The sequence below is a fragment of the Rasamsonia emersonii genome, assembly GCF_000968595.1.
Source record: "Rasamsonia emersonii CBS 393.64 chromosome Unknown ctg1118621760414, whole genome shotgun sequence".
Lineage (NCBI taxonomy): Eukaryota > Fungi > Ascomycota > Eurotiomycetes > Eurotiales > Trichocomaceae > Rasamsonia > Rasamsonia emersonii.
Window position 1 is genome coordinate 13,764 of NW_013563018.1, and position 16,166 is coordinate 29,929.

Sequence of the window (16,166 nt, forward strand, 5' to 3'; positions counted from 1 at the left end):
ACATTTGAAGTTCGTTTCGACTGTTTGACGGAAATATCAATATCTATTCCTATTGGATGCGACAGCCATCACACCACAAGGCGGTGAACATCGGCAGTATGATGCCATTGAGCAGCATCTCCAACAATTAATCAACTAGAATAACTTTCACCATCACGACAGCTCTCGCACCAAAACGAAGAGCAAGAAAAAAAATGCCACGGAAAAAAGACAGACGGCAGAATTCGTCGTCAGCCTCCTCGAGTCAGCCGTTTCCGCCGATGGAGAGTGAGAGTCAGAGTTCGCCGTCGCAGACAGCAGCAGCAGCAGCAACATCAACAGACCGGAGTCCGCTCGAGGACAACGACTATCGTGAGGACGACGCAGGGCAGGAAAATAACAATAGCAATAATACATTCCACGGAATGGACAGTGGCAATGGCAATGACAACAACAATGCGGCCGCAGAAGTCGACGCCGGAATCGAAGTCGAAGATGAGGCAGATTTCCAATCGCAATACTCGCTCGACAACGGCTCCTTGGGGGAAGGAGGAGGAGGAGGAGGAGGAGAGTCGACGACGGCGTCGGATGAGGAGCTGGAACTCGAACTAGAAGAGGAACTAGAAGAGGAAGAGGAAGACGACGATCAAGATCAAGACAATGCAGCTGGTCGGAACGATGACAACAGCAACGTCGCAATGCATCGTCCCTTCATGCAGTCGACCGGCTCGCTCAACGGCCCCAACAACGCCTTTGCGCCGCCCTTCTACAACCGCCCGCCGACGCCGCTCCCGCCGTCGCCGTCGCTGACCTCCCTCCTGCGGCCGCCGTTCTCGACGACAACGTCGCGGCCCACGACGCCGGACACGTCTGACGCCGAGACGCCCAACGACACGGAGGCGGCGGTGGCCAAGTCGGCGCGGCATGCGACGACGGTGCCGCGGGCGAGTCCGAAGGTGCCGACGTACGAGTACTACGGGTTTGTGCTGTATTTGGCGTCGTCGTTTGCATTCTGTAAGTGCCTCACGCAGTGACAGCTATCTCAGGACGGAATTCATTGCTAATTGTTTTGCAGTAATCTACCTCCTCTGGTCGTACCTCCCCTCACCCTTCCTGCACCAGCTAGGCATCTACTACTATCCGAACAGGTGGTGGTCGCTCGCTATCCCGGCGTATCTAGTCATGACGATCGTGTACATCTACGTGGCGCTCGCGTCGTACAACACGGGGTACTTAACACTACCGATGAACAGCATCGAGAACATCGTGGACGAGGCGGCCAACATCGCCGTGATAGACGGCAAGGGGCGCCGCCGACCGGGTGGATCAGAGAAGATGAAGCCCGGCGCAGCGACGTCGCAGACGATGGGCGCGGTGCAGAACCGGCGGCCCTCGAACTGGAACTGGAAGGACATCTGGAGTGAGGGGACGGACGCGGTGATGGATATCCCTGTGGGAGGGGTCTGCGAGGTGTTGTACGGGCAGGAGAGGGAGAGAGATCCGGAGGAAGAGCAGGCTGAGTCGGAGAGCAGTACGAGTCGGCGGAATCATGAGTTTTCTTCTGATGCGCAGGGTCGAAGTCGATATGGTACGACGCGATATTAATGTTAATCTTAATATTAATGAAACTGTACTGTACAAAATGCGTATATATATGTATAGTTTAATGAAATGGCCATCTCTCTTCGTCTTTCATATCTGTCAACCTAGGCAGCAGCTAGCTATCATGCAGATAATCTAGATTTTTCTTTTCATTTGTGCCCCATACAGTATGTCTGACAACATCATACAGCATTCAGCATTGATCAAAAAGACCATGAAATAACTGTAACTAGATGAGTCATGGCAGACATAATATTTACCTTCAGATTGAACTAACTCTATTTAAGATATACACGTTATCTTAAGAATCCATCCAAAACAGTTACCTACCTACCTAATCTGATCTAATCACATTTAAACTAATTAAATCAAACACTGAACTTTTGCTATTTACTTGTGAGATGAGGACGGACAAACAAACAAAAAAAACGAAAATGCAATTAGTTATTCTGCACTGCTTATATTCCATTCTGATAGATATAGATATAGATATATTAGGTATATATAACATTGAGTGGCAGTAATAGTAGATGAATCAATCAGACATTAAATAAATAATTAATTAATTAAGTTAGACAGCTAGACAGACAGACAGACATTAAACTAAATATTTACCTCTCAGATTATTAAACTTGAATTAATTAATATTCGCGTTATCTTATGCATCCAAAAAATGACACCTAATACCTACCTAACACCTAATCTCATTAAATTAAATTACATTAAACACTAAATAAGAAATACTAAATACTGACTTGACATTTATTTACAGACGAGGATTAATAAACGATATTCCATACTATATGTATATATAAAGGCAGTAAGTAATATTAGTGGATGAGCAAACCAACCAACCAACGAACAACAAGTGCAATGGAATGCAATGCAATGCCACGCAATGGGTTAATTATTCTTTTTTTTCTTAATAAATAATCACGTGTAATTATAATATACCTACCTACCTAGCTAGCTACCTAGCTAGCTATCTAATATGACTACTAGCCTGCGTGATGTAATAGTAATATACAGTATTACCTTAGGTAGGTAGGGAGGTACGGAAGTACCTTATATAAGTAGATAAGTAGGTAGATAGGTACAGTACATACCTAGGTAGGTACCTAGATAGGTAGATAACTGGGTAGATGAACTACTCCCATTCCCATTTCATTTCCATTTCAATTGCAATTGCACTTCAACGGCACAGTGCCAGTGTCAATCAATGTCAATTCCACTTCAATGACATTCATGAGCAAGGCAATGCAATACAATTCAATGCTAACCCTAAGACAGACAGACAGACGGGACGGACCATATTCATTCATTCATTTATCTATTTGTTTAGTTTTTCTCTTCCATGCATCCAAGAGGGGAATAAAAGACAACATCAATCAGAATCCGATTGATTGATTGATTGATTGATCCATCGATAGGATAGGCAGTACTCAGCGGAGTACCTAGTACCTACCTACCTACCTAGGTAGCTAATAGAATAATAGGAGTAGGAGTAGGAGTACATTCATTTGCATTACACAAGAAAAACAAAAGCAAGCTAGTAAGCAAGAAGCAAGCAAGCGCCATTGTACGAAGGTAATAGGTAGTAGGGCAGACAGCAGGCAGGTATATCACACAGAAGAAACAAGTGAGAAACAAGGGGGAAACAAGAGGGGGAAAGGGGGAATGAAACGGGGAGTACATAATAGTAGTAGCACATGATGAGATGAAAGGGAAAAAAAAGAACAGAACAAATGCCCGGCTGCTCAGCTCAGGAAGGATGAATGACGCCATTGCAAATGCTCGACAGGAGAAAAAGAAAAAAAAACATTTCCAATCGATTGAATCGCTCGACAAATGTAATGTACGTCGTAATCATCTCGAAAACACCTTCACAACGCCATCGCCTCCGCCGCTCGCTACCCACCGGCCATCGCGGCTCCAGACAACAGAGCACACACCCTCGCCCCGCATCACCCGATGGCTCGTAATCTCCTGCGTGCAGCTGCGCTTCTCCAGCGACCAGAACCGCAGGCTCGCGTCGTGCCCGGCTGATACCAGTTCCCGGCCATCAGGCGACAGAGACAGCGACGAGATGGCAGCGGGGTGCGCCAGCATGGTGTAGGTGCATTGGCCTGAGACGTCAGTATCGAATTGCCACGTTTATATTTGTTACGTCGGACTTACCGCTGTTGGCATCGAAAAATCGAATGTATCGATCCTCGTAGCCGCTGATAATCACTCCCTCGACACCCCCGCTCGTGCCCGTAGCCCCATGCACCACGGCTTCCTCCTCCGTCAACGCCCGGTTCGGATCCAGATTGGCCGTGCCATCGAATCCGATCGTGCTCGTCACCACCGAGTTCACTCCCGTCGAGGGTGTGCCATCGTAGGTCTCGAGACTAGCCATCCCAACCACTTCCTCGCCAGTCCTAGTGTCGTAAACCAAGATCGACGCATCCGTGTACGAGACCACAAAGTTCACGCCGGCCAGCGACAACGGGCTGATGCACGTGGGAGAAGGCGAATCGGGGCGCATGATGTGATGCACAAGTGTGTAATGAAACGGCGTGCTCGTTGCAGTGCTCGGCTGCGGTGACGATGGGAAGTTGGATCCAGACGATATCGAATTGGCCCGTCTGCCAGCGCCCCGGCGTGCACCAGGCTGAGGGGACGTCACTTGAGGCGGCGCGCTCACAGCCCAGATCAAGATCCGGCCGTCAGCAGCCCCCGACGCCAGCAGGATGCGATCGGGTCCTCCGTAGTTGCTGCATCGATCGCCAAACACGGATCCCGCAGTGCCCGGTAAGACGCACAGCCCCCAGACAGCATCGGTATGCCCATCCAAGGTGGCTTTCGGATCGACCCGGCCGCGCTCCCAGACACGCACGCTGGCATCTTGTCCGCCAGAGAACACCCAGCCATCACCCAGTGCACGACCCCCGTTGGAGAAATTCGGCGACGCAGGGCAAGCCGCCAGCGCAGTCACAGCGCCAACGTGGCCCCGATGCGTGAAGTAGCTCGTAATATCAAGGTCGTTTGCCGTCGTGCTACCGCTGCTGCCGTACGATGCCGGAAGGATCCACCGCTTGATCGTGCCGTCATCACTGCAGGTACAGATCTCGGGCTCAGATGGGCTACCGCCGCCAGTGAAGATGACTTGTCGCACCACGTCCAGGTGACCGCGGAGCGCGAACCGGACCTTGAAGGTGGAATCCGTCTTCTGCTGTGCGGCTCCCGTGACGTCTCTGGTCTCCGAACTGCCATCCTTGCGCCGGGAGGACCCCGAGCTCTTTCGGCGGTGAGATCCCCGGGGCGGAGATACGAAGTTCGCGTTGGGGAAGGCGTCGGTGTCCGGTCGGCGGGGAGGAATGCTCTCCAACTGCGTCTCCTGACTGGATGTGTCATCGAAATTCCACCCGTCTGGATCCTCTGGGGCATCCTCCGTCTGGCGCTGCTGCGGCCGAGAATCCTCCTCAACAGGCATTTGGCGACCATAGGGATCCAAGGTCTGTTTTCCCGCCTCAGCACGATCATCGCTGTCAGCGGCGGGCTCCATGGCATGCTTCCTGTTGTCGATCGCCGTCAGCGGGGTCTGCTGAGTCTCAAAGTTCCTGCGCTCGACTGAAGCCATCGGACGGCCCATTCCGCCATTCTCAGCGTAGTTGGACATCATGGGCTGGTGGTTCTGCAGAGCCGCCTCTCGGACCATCATGTTGTTCTGCTGCTGTTGCTGCTGCTGCTTCTGTCTCTGCTGGAGATAGACGTCGTCGAGACTCTGCTGGGGCATCTGCTGGTTCCCGTACAGGTTCCCCTGGAGGTCCTGATCGGTGAGATCGGGCGGGGGGTGCGAGGCGGGAATCACATGGTAGGCGACTTCCTGCGCGCACTTGTTCAGAAACACGCGAGACTTCTCCCGTTCAGCATCGTGGCGGATATCGAACTGGTTGAGGTCATCGGCCTCGGTATCGGTATCGAGGAAGGTATTGTTAGACTTGGCACGTGCTATAGTAAGAGATTCCGGTCAGCTCAATTTCCCAACAAATGAACCCAAACGGTAGAAAAGGCAGCGCGCACAGTTCTCTCGGAGGTTCTTCAGACTCTCCTTGGCGATCTCCTTGGGGTCGCGGTAATCGTCCAATTTTTCGCCGTTGGTCAGGATGCGGACCTTCTCGCGCTCCTTCTTCAGCGCCAACTCCAGCATCCGGACATGCTTGCTTAGCGACTCGTGCAGCCGTTTGCTGGTCCGCACGTCCCCTTCCAGGCGACCGATGCGAGACTTCATCTCTGCGCGCTCGATCTCCCACGCGTTGCGGTCTCGCTCGTGCCGGTGCCATTCCGTCTGGAGGAAGCGCATGACGCCTGCGAGCGAATCGAGTGGTCAGAATACCGGTCAGACAGAATAAGCAACAGTAACGCTGAGCGCCCACTTACCTTGCAGCGTGTACTCGGTGCCCTGGGGCTGCTGCTGCTGTCCACCACCGCCAGGGACGCCGTCCCCCGGCGCACCAGGGAGCCCACCACCACTCCCGGCCATGGCAGAGGGAGACTGCCAGGCCATGTGATCAAGGCACCAATGGCGGAGTCTTCACGAGAGCAGCGGCGTGCGGGACGTGGAGAGATGCTGGACAGTCGGTTTCCTGCTCGCAAAATGGCCAAGTGACCAGAGCGTCGTCACAGCGCGGGCTGGCTGGCTGGCTGGTCTTGGCTGGGCTCAGCGTCGTCGATCAGGGACACGTCGAGAACGCGGGAGGCAGAGAGCGTCGGGTTTCAGCACATGCAGCGTGTCTGAGGGTGGGCAGTTGAGATCTGGCGCTGGAAAGGCAAGCAAGCAGTCTGTCGAGGTCGCGCGTGTCTCGTCGGCCGTCTCTTTTCTCCGGCTGCGGCGGCGCTAGGTTCGTCGCTGTTCGCCGCTAATTAGCCGCCTGAGCGGTGTGTCTGCAGTAGAGTACAAGCTGTGTATTCAACCAGAGAGCTTTAGTAGGTCAATGTGAGTCCAGAAAACAGAGAGAGAGAGAGATGGAGGAGAGATGTTTTCTAGCCCAATCCTAACCAGCCCAGAGACTGCGGTGGGATTATTTTCCGCCCGTGCACCAAAGCGGAGAAGAATCGATAACAGCGAGACAGATTCTCCTGAAATCGCCTACTCCCTTCTGTTCAGACAATCCCAGGCAACACTCTTCGATCAGGAACTGGGTGGCGTTTTGCGTTCGCTGAGTGGCTTTACGAAGCAGAAAACAGCCAGTCCTGACGCTTCTTCGAGACTCCTTACATGTAGTACGCTGAGCCTGTAATAATGCTGTGTATTATTGGTACGCCACTGATACGATATAATTCCCTGACTCAGTCAATGCAGCAGAAGACTGTTTGATCGCAGAATATGCCGTAGTACAGGCTCTGAACGCCTTGACGGGCTTGACTGATGACAGTAACCGATCTAGCGCTGGGACATACTGCAGACCATGTCGTTTTATATCCTTCCCCATAATGTTCAATCTATATTTCTTGCAATTCTTCATTTCTTTGATAATACGTAATAGAATCCGGTCGTGATGATTATAATACATAGCCGTCAATCATGAACCCACAGAGCCAAAAGAACAGGGTATATCTATAATACAGACAGATCACCACCGCAACGCGACAAGCAGCAGTCAGAATTCCAGCTCTTCGACTTCCATCCCACAGTCCACACACTTCTTCACGCCGATCCCCGTCTCCGGATTCTCTACCGCCCGCCCCCATTGATGGACATGTCGCCCTCCACCTCCCAGGTCGTCTCCGAAATTCCCTCCCGCCGCGCCGTTGCGGTTGCGACGGTACGCCTCCACGAGCGTCCGCTTCTTCAGATCCTGCAGTTTCGTCTTGAACTTGGCTTCGCGCCGGCGCTTCTTCTCGCTCTCGCGACGCTCGAACTCGGCGTCCAGCGCCTCCGGAGACCCCCACTTCTTGGGCGAAAAGGCATACTCCTCCACCTGGTACCGCAGGTAGAGCATCATGTTGTTCCACGTGGCCTTGTGCGGGTTGGGCTTCTCCATGTGCGGCAGCAGCTCTTGATCCCGGAGTTCCGCTGGAAATCAGTCAGAATTGGTCGATAGATAATAGATACAAGAATCGTAAAGATTAAAGAATACTCACGGTCTGTCAGGAGATAGTCCTCCTTCACCTCCGTCTTCGTAAGCAGGCTATATTTCTCCGGGTATTTCTCCTTGCAACCGCTGCACACGCAGCACTTGAAGCACTCCTCCCACTTCCAGTCGATCTCGAGGCTGCCGCACTCGCGACACGTCTTCTGCTGACTCTTGTCGTCCAGCACGCTGAGGCCCGGCTCGAACGGTCCCGCCCGATCCCGACGCAGACGCTCGAGCAGCTGGTGTCGCTCCCACTCGCGCTGCGTCATGTGCGCCGGTTTCTGCTCCTCCTTGCCGTCCCGCACGTGCAGCGCCTTGTTGTACGGATCGTCCTCCTCCGTCAGGAACCCGCCTTTGGTGTCGGTCATCTTGCTGAAATCGTAATCCACGTACTTGGCAAAGTTGCGCGCGGGCCGGATCGCGTCCAGCGGCCGATCCGTGGACGCTCCATTTGCTCGACCATCGCGCTGTGTCGCGGGGGTGTCTGATGCAGTCATCGAGGCAAACGACCGTTTGACTCCGGTGACAGACGGTGCAGCAGCTGCTGCTGCTGCCTTCTTTGCCTCTTCAGCCTCACGTTGCTCACGGATCGCCTTCGCCTTCATCCGATTGATTTCCTGGCTCCTGCGTTAGCGCAGTGGATTCAAAATCACCATTTGAAGTGCGAACATACTATTCGGCGCTGCTGCTCCGGCGTCAGAGGACCGCGCGGGAGCTGGCCCGACGGGGTGGCCTCCGCAGGAGGAGGCGGAGTCGAGGGACGCTGTTCATCCATCTTCAATGGGAGAAGATGGATGATCTATGCCTTTCCAGCCAGGGGGCGTTCTCAAGTTGTGGAGGACCGGTGCTCCCTGCTTTTGTTGGAGTTGTCTATCGATAGGCGTTATCAGGACGCCACATGTGAATGCCTCAGGCGGAAAGGTACCTAGGTACCTAATCCATTTACATCACGTGACGTTCTCAGCAATATCCAATGGCATCCACGCTGCATTCCTTCATATCTACTCCGTAAGATGGGCTTCTGAAGCAGTATCTGGCTGTAGGAAAGAGTCTATTTGTAGAATTTCACTAGAAACAATGCGCCTACGTAATACTGCCATCATATCGATTGAAACGTTCCAAAGACATCAAAATAAAAGACACACAGAATGGTCTATCCATCAAGCCAGATATGCATTGATTAACGCTATCGACTGCTTTCTGCTTCCCAGGCACGTTTGAAAACTCCCACTAACCGCAACGCCGCGGGAAGATCCTTGAGCCGCTGCTCCAGGAAGCCCTCCAGGTTGGTCCAGAAAGCGTCCGTGGCGAGGGCTTCCAACCCACTCACCTCCTGGCCGGGCTTGGGCTTGGGAGGTGATGGTCCTGTCGCTGGCGCCTTTGCTGCTGCTGTCGTCCGGGCGGTAGCAGGCTTGACGCTCGCGCCTCCCATGATCATAACACCGAATTCGACCGTCTTCCCTCCGCTCAGGGCATCCGGCTCCGAGTCCGCCAGGATCTCGGAGAGTGTCTTCTCGGCACTGCCGCCGACAGGTTTCTTTTTGTACAGGATCTTGATCTTGTCCGCGGGCACGGGCTCGTTGGTGCTGCCGTCGCCGGCGACGACGCGCTCGCGCACTGCCTCCCGCAGGTCGTGGACCGTGGTCGTCGCCAAGGGCGCATTGTCAATGGAAAACTCCAAGACCGGATTCCGGGCAGATTTCAGCTGAACGGTGACTGATTTCAACGAGCCGGGGGCTGCAGCCGTCTTGATCTTCTTCGGCATCGGGGGATGCGGGGCCTGGAGGCGGGGGAGGGTGTACTAGACCATCATCACAAGGAACATTTGTGTTAGCTTCAATCTTATCTCTAGATACTGCCTCATGGATTCTCTAATCCAAGGGCATAAGTAAAATCAGGCAGGAGACGACGTACTGGCCCACGCATTCCTATCGTCTGCGGGTCAACGACATGGTCGGGCCGCAGCTTGACCGGGCGGGCATCGAGAGCGGAGAGAAAAGATTTGGCGAAGGCGAGTTCTGTCATGATGAAATACAAAGAGCAAAGAACCGTGTCTCAAGATGCCGTGTACAATGCGAGTTCTTGTAGCTAGTACTTCCACGATGTACGTTCTTATCGCGTGGATTCGCAGCAGTTCCAAAGTTGGAGATGCTCACCGCCTTTGCGGGATCTGATTCTGCCCACGCTCACCGCTTTACAACGGAAAAAAAAAAGTCTCGAATCCAAGCAAATTTCGGCCCACATTCAATTCACAGATCGCAGATTTGTCACCAAACAGCCCTCCCTCTTCTGCTGTTTAATTTCTTTTTAATCGGCAGGCATCATGGGTAGGGGCCGTCGCATGAATAAGAAACAGGGGCCCCCGCCCCCGCTTGACGAGTCCAAGATCACCATCCTCAAGAAGCGAAAAGCCGCCGAGGCCGACGCAAAGGAAGAGACAGGCAAGAAGCGGAGGAAAGCCGAGCTTGAGCAGGAGCAGAAGCAAAAGCAAAAGCCGAAGCAGAATGGGGTAACGGTCAATGGGAAAGCAAAGGGCGACGGCGCTGACAAGCCCGCAAAAAAGGAAAAGGAAATTGAAAAGAAGAAGCCGGCCAAACTCATTGAATCGGAGTCCGAAGATGATGAGGAGGATAGCTGGGGCAGCGATGCCGAAGATATGATGGATGATGAGTTCGATGACCTTGACGGGGTCAGCGATGGGTCTGGCGGAAGCAGTATGGAAGAGGACGAGGAAGACGGCAAAAAAGTTTTCGACGAGGATTCCGTGTTCGATTCAGAGGAAGATGAAGAAGATGAAGAAGACCATCCCCGGAAGTCCATGTTCTCGGACGACGAAGACATGTCTGATGCAGAGGAGAAACTAACGGCAGCCAACATGGAGGGTCTGTCGCGCAAATTGGACCAGCAAAAAGCAGAGGAGGAGGAGGAGGCTCGAAAGGAGATGCAAGATTCGGCCTTGCAGACCAACATCGCAGGCGATCGTCCCGACGTGTTTGGGGAGGCCGAGGAGCTGAAAAAGGCTGGGCTGGCCCCGGACATGAAGCTGCTCCGGACGCGCATCACCGAGACGATTCGCATCTTGAGCGACTTGCACAATCTGGGCCAACCGGGCAAGTCCCGCGCGGACTACCTGCAGCTTTTGCAGGACGACATCTGCGCATACTACGGATACACGCCATTCATGGCTGAAAAGCTCATGTCGCTGTTCACCCCGATGGAAGCGTTTGCCTTCTTCGAAGCGAACGAGACGCCGCGTCCGGTGGTCATCCGTACCAACACGCTGCGCACGAACCGTCGCACACTGGCCCAGGCGCTGATCAACCGAGGTGTGGTGTTGGAGCCCGTGGGCAAGTGGTCCAAGGTCGGTCTGCAGGTGTTCGAGTCGCCTGTGCCTCTGGGTGCTACACCAGAGTACCTGGCCGGCCACTACATGCTGCAGGCAGCCTCGTCCTTCCTCCCTGTCATGGCTTTGGCTCCGCAGCCCCACGAGCGTATTCTGGATATGGCCGCCGCTCCTGGTGGTAAGACGACATATATTGCAGCGCTGATGCGGAATACCGGCGTGATCCTGGCCAACGATGCCAACAAGGCGCGTGCCAAGGGTCTGATAGGTAACATCCACCGTCTGGGAGTCAAGAACACCATTGTATCGAACCTCGATGCCCGCGAGGCATTCCCCAAGATCATGGGAGGGTTCGATCGGGTTCTGCTCGACGCGCCCTGCACGGGTACTGGTGTCATCTCAAAGGATCCCAGCGTCAAGACGTCCAAGACGGAGCGGGACTTCTTGGCCATTCCGCACATGCAGAAACAACTGCTGCTTGCAGCGATCGACTCGACGGACCACCACTCCAAGACGGGCGGTTACATTGTGTACTCTACGTGTAGCGTGACGGTGGAGGAGAACGAGCAGGTGGTGCAGTACGCGCTGCGGAAGCGGCCCAACGTGAAGATCGTCGACACGGGACTGGGCGACTTCGGCAGCCCGGGATTCAAGAGCTACATGGGCAAGCAGTTCGACCCGAAGATGACGCTGGCGAGACGATACTTCCCGCACCGGGAGAACGTGGATGGCTTCTTCGTGTGCAAGCTGAAGAAGACTGGTCCCAGCCCGCACATGACGAAGAAGGGAGCAGCTGCAGCCAACAAAGACGCTGCCGGTGCAGAGAACGCCGACGGCGCGGCCGGCGAGGAAGAGGTCGTCGACAAGACGCCCATCACAGACGAGACCGGCACACCGTTCGGCGAGCCTTCCTTCGGCCCGTTCGACGACGATGCCGACGCGGAGATTATCGCACGGGGCGAACGCAGACGTATCCGGAAGAAGGGATTGAACCCGAAGGCGGTGCTGAACAAGCCGAAAAAGGGGGCAGCCAAGGAGGAGAAGAACGAGCAAGATCAGGACCAGGACCAGGACCAGTTCTCTTCTTCTTCTTCGGAATCTGACAACAAGAAGAATGACACCGACAGTAATAATAAAGAGGAAGAAGAGAAGAAAGAAGATGCCAAGTCTGCCGACAAGACCGACAAGACCCAACAACCCACCGAGTCAAAGGATCAAGAAAAGCAAGAAGGAAAGCAAGAAAAGGAGCAGAAACAGAAACAAAAACAAAAACAACAATCATCAGACAAACCCAAAAGCCCCAAGAGTCCCCATAGTCCCAAGGACAAGGGTAAAAAATAAATAATAGCCCTAGCTACCTACCTACCTAGCTACCTAGCTTTGTGAGCTTGTGATAGGTAGAGATAGAAATAATTTTTTTTTCTTCTGTTTCTGTTTCTGTTTTTCTTGTATGTAGGTTTATTTAGGTTTAGGTTTAGGTGCATTGGAAGATATCAATTAAAAAAAAAAGCATTGTTTTATTGGATTTTCTTGTCTTGTTTTCTGTGATTTATGTGGCATTGGTATCGGCGTCTGTCCTGTATATACAGTATGTAACGCAATTCATTTTATATTTATTTCTGCCGTGTCTGTTAGGTATTATATATATATGCACATACTATGCACATACGTACGTAGATCGGTGGTGCTCTGTTACTTTTTTTTATACTCTGTTCCCGGAAAAGGTACTATATACAACTAAATATAACTTCCTGTAATACCAACACAGTACTATATATATACATCCACACACACATATATACTCTATAGCATCGCTTTCGGAAAATCCTTCATCGCCTGCCTCACACCCAGATCGGCCAGAATCTCCTCCGTCCCGCCCAGGATAGCATCGAACTTGTACGTCCGGTTGAACATCTCAATCACGCGGCCCATGCCCGTCTGCGTCAGGCCGCGGCCGCCAAAGATGTTGGTCGCCAGGTCGGCGATCTCGCCGGCGGAGCGCGTGGCGTGCAATTTCAGCAGGCCGATGGGCCCGCCCAGGTGTTTGGCTTGCTCGGCGTAGGTCATGTTGCACATCTGGTGGGTGATGGATTCGAGCCAGGCTTGGTTGGATTCGCAGAGGGAGATCATGCGGGCGAGTCTGCATCATTTTATCAGTAAGGAGAAGAAAGAGGAGGAGGAGGAGGAGGAGGGAAAAGACGCACTTCTGTCGAATGGCAGGCTGCTCGATCAGCTTCTTCCCGAATACGATCCGCTGGTTGCACCATTTCAGACACTCCTCCACCACCGTCATGCACATGCGCACCACCGCGCACACCATCATGAACCGCTCGTGGTTGAAATTGCTCATGATGACGATGAAGCCCTTGTCCTCCTCGCCTAGCAGGTTCTCGACCGGCACCTTGACGTTGTCAAACTGCACAAAGGCCGTCGCTGCCGCGGTCGAGTACGACGTCTTGATCGGCGTCGTCTCGACGCCTTCGCCGCGCGGGATCAGCAGCACCGAGAATCCCATGCGCGTTCGACACCCGGTCACGAAGTAATCCGCGAACATGCCGTTGGTGATCCATTTCTTGGTCCCGTTGACGATGTAGTACTTGCCGTCCGGCGTCTTCTCCGCCGTCGTGCGGAGACCGGCCACGTCGCTGCCTGCAAACGCCTCCGTGATCGCGAGACACATCTTCTTCTTGCCGGACAAGACTTCGTCCATCACTCGATCCCGCAATGGCTTGTTTTTCAACCACTGCTTCACTGCCGTCAGGCTGATAGCCATGCCCGCCATGTTTCCGTCTTGGAAGCCTGCCAGACCTGTCAGAACAGACATCAGATCTCAAGGCGAAAGCACGTACCCCTCGCATTAGCCCGGACCAGCTCCTGCGCCACAATCATGTCGTGGAAATAGTCGAATTCCTTGCCGTCGACCACCCCGCCCAGCAACGTCCGGTTGTGCAGGTGCTCACCGGGCCCCAGGCGCATGGCCAGAATGTTAGTCTCCGCCATTCGATCGATCAGCTCCTGGCTGATGTAGGTGCCATCCTTCTCCTTCTGCTGCGCCTCTGGCGTGACGTATTTGTCAGTAAACTCGCGGATCGCGCGCTGCAGCCGGCGATGGCTGTCCTTGTAGTACGGGCTCGAAAACTGCGGGCGCAGCCACAGGGGCTCTGCGTACGGGACGGGGCTCAGATCGCCGGGTTTCTGCTCGATCACTTCGGGTGTCTCGCCTTCCAGCACGCCAATGCAGAGGCTGTCCTTGTACCTCTCGAGGACCTCCTGCCGGTGCAGGTTGTAGAATTCGGCCGTGGCGTCCTTGCCGGCGACCTGGGCCAGCACGACACTGCCACCGGGGTGTGCGTCGAGGAAGTCAGTCAGATCATAGACGCGATGGTCAATAATGCACCAGCAGTCGTCGGGCTTGTTGTGCTTGGCGACTTCGGCGCGAGTGAGGGGAGGATGGGGCTGGGGCATGGTGGGCAAACCGGAGCTCGACAGTCACGACGAAGTCAAAGTCGAGGTATGTCTGTATATACAGTGGAACCAGAAATGAAATATAAATATAGAACTAAAATACCCCAAGACACAAATAAACGTTGTAGAGGAGAAGAAAGAAGATCAGATGTCCGTCGCTTCTCGAATCCGGGGAAGACCGACAAGCCGAGGCACTTCGGCCGAATCGCAGCACAGGCAATCCGCGGGGAAGGCAATCCCAGCGTTCTGATTGGTCCCGCGTGGGCGGAAGCATGTGGTTGCGGCTTTGTATTGGCTGGGCGGTTTATTTCTAGATTTGGAGTGCATGTTTTCTCCCATTAAAGCAGCAGAAGAGCTTGAAAGGACCATGGTCATAGCAGCATAATCGATTTCTCTTGCCAGCTTGCAAAATAAATATCTGGCAAATATACTTTTTCCTGCAGTCTTCTGCTGAGTTGATAGCACAATAATGCTGTGTGGATAGGTAAGCCATGTGCATTTCAGCAAGCACTATGGAACTGGAAGAAGCAGTCTTAACAGATGCTAAGCCAAAAGATACAGAGGGAAATTGCCCAACTGCACAAGCTTATTTAGATTCAGGGTCAAAGAGCGGTGGGTCGTTATCATACGTTGTCGAAATCATCATCTTCATTGCTTGAGATACAGTTAATGTCGTTAAATAATGTTTTTCCAGCTGAACAAAAATGTCTGCCATTTGACCGCATATCGACCTAGGCCTCTCTTCCAAGATCTCAGAGTCTAAGATGGGCTGGTCCTTATCTTGAGACCTGGTGTGTTGAGGGCACCGACAAGATCGCAGTCGTTCTCAATGTACTCCATGATAATGAAGGGGCCTAGCTCAGACAGAACCCAGTGCTCTAACATGCATCTTGACAGAAGTTGAGGCTTTGGTGGAGCTGAGAATAGCGATTGGAACAGCACTAACGCTGCACGAAGAGGATGGCATGAGTTTCAAGGTTAATCTCACCATACATAATCTAGGAGCCAGCAGGTGGCTGAGTGATGATCTGCCTACTTACCCGGGCACTGAAGAGAGTTCACTGGTTAGTAGGGGGGTCCTGACTCAAAACTATAATAAGGTGCTTATAGGTTTAAGTCCTGTAGCTGGCATAACTATAGTAGGGGAAATATGTAACCTATATATATGTTCTCTGTACTGGGAGAGATGGGGTAATATATGACTTGGTTCCAAATTACTTACCTTCCCTCCTAATTCTCGATGCCTAGGTAGTATATAGTAAGATTGCTTAAGGTTTTGGTGGTTTTCCTTAGGGGTTGGTCACCTTATAGCTTAAAATTATAGGGGCCAGCATAACGTAATCCACCACCGAGCTGCGCGGACCACCGAGCTGCGCGGTCCCCGAGAAAAAAATTCAACCACCAACACAACCGTAAATCTTGAAGCATTTTGCAACCAAATTTAATGAATTTGACTATATAAAGAAGGAGACTGTTTACTAGGGCATTTAAGCCGATTATGGCCTGTTTGATTGCAATTACTGCATCTTGGTGGCCTTCGAGTCCGTGGTCTAGATGATTCCTGTAGTTGCTCCTCATGCTCTTGAGCTTTTTGCTGTCCTTCAGCACCTGTCAAGCTACCACCAGTTGCTATAAAGTATCTTGATGCCTCTCGC

The 16,166-nt window shown here is 52.9% G+C and overlaps 5 protein-coding genes across 5 annotated transcripts; 2 read left to right on the forward strand and 3 right to left on the reverse strand.

Moving 5' to 3' along the window:
- Nucleotides 1-194: 194 nt before the first annotated feature.
- Nucleotides 195-1,818, forward strand: T310_6481 (GPI-GlcNAc transferase subunit P; the record flags this gene model as incomplete). The annotated part of the gene is made up of 3 exons (XM_013470695.1): nucleotides 195-993; nucleotides 1,055-1,567; nucleotides 1,772-1,818. 3 exons carry the CDS (start codon nucleotides 195-197, stop codon nucleotides 1,816-1,818), a joined length of 1,359 nt encoding a protein of 452 aa, XP_013326149.1.
- Nucleotides 1,819-2,563: 745 nt separating this feature from the next.
- Nucleotides 2,564-6,109, reverse strand: T310_6482 (Cell differentiation and development protein Fsr1/Pro11; the record flags this gene model as incomplete). Its single annotated transcript, XM_013470696.1, has 8 exons — nucleotides 2,564-2,584; nucleotides 2,617-2,645; nucleotides 2,688-2,728; nucleotides 3,051-3,062; nucleotides 3,500-3,707; nucleotides 3,760-5,577; nucleotides 5,650-5,934; nucleotides 6,007-6,109. 8 exons carry the CDS (start codon nucleotides 6,107-6,109, stop codon nucleotides 2,564-2,566), a joined length of 2,517 nt encoding a protein of 838 aa, XP_013326150.1.
- A 1,117-nt stretch (nucleotides 6,110-7,226) lies between these two features.
- Nucleotides 7,227-9,728, reverse strand: T310_6483 (DNA repair protein rad14; the record flags this gene model as incomplete). The annotated part of the gene is made up of 5 exons (XM_013470697.1): nucleotides 7,227-7,642; nucleotides 7,711-8,320; nucleotides 8,377-8,502; nucleotides 9,034-9,504; nucleotides 9,618-9,728. 5 exons carry the CDS (start codon nucleotides 9,726-9,728, stop codon nucleotides 7,227-7,229), a joined length of 1,734 nt encoding a protein of 577 aa, XP_013326151.1.
- A 298-nt stretch (nucleotides 9,729-10,026) lies between these two features.
- Nucleotides 10,027-12,387, forward strand: T310_6484 (tRNA and rRNA cytosine-C5-methylase; the record flags this gene model as incomplete). The annotated part of the gene is made up of 1 exon (XM_013470698.1): nucleotides 10,027-12,387. One exon carries the CDS (start codon nucleotides 10,027-10,029, stop codon nucleotides 12,385-12,387), a length of 2,361 nt encoding a protein of 786 aa, XP_013326152.1.
- Nucleotides 12,388-12,595: 208 nt separating this feature from the next.
- T310_6485 (isovaleryl-CoA dehydrogenase) lies at nucleotides 12,596-14,511 on the reverse strand (the record flags this gene model as incomplete). The annotated part of the gene is made up of 5 exons (XM_013470699.1): nucleotides 12,596-12,623; nucleotides 12,716-12,735; nucleotides 12,892-13,186; nucleotides 13,251-13,845; nucleotides 13,896-14,511. 5 exons carry the CDS (start codon nucleotides 14,509-14,511, stop codon nucleotides 12,596-12,598), a joined length of 1,554 nt encoding a protein of 517 aa, XP_013326153.1.
- Between the last annotated feature and the right edge of the window lie 1,655 nt (nucleotides 14,512-16,166).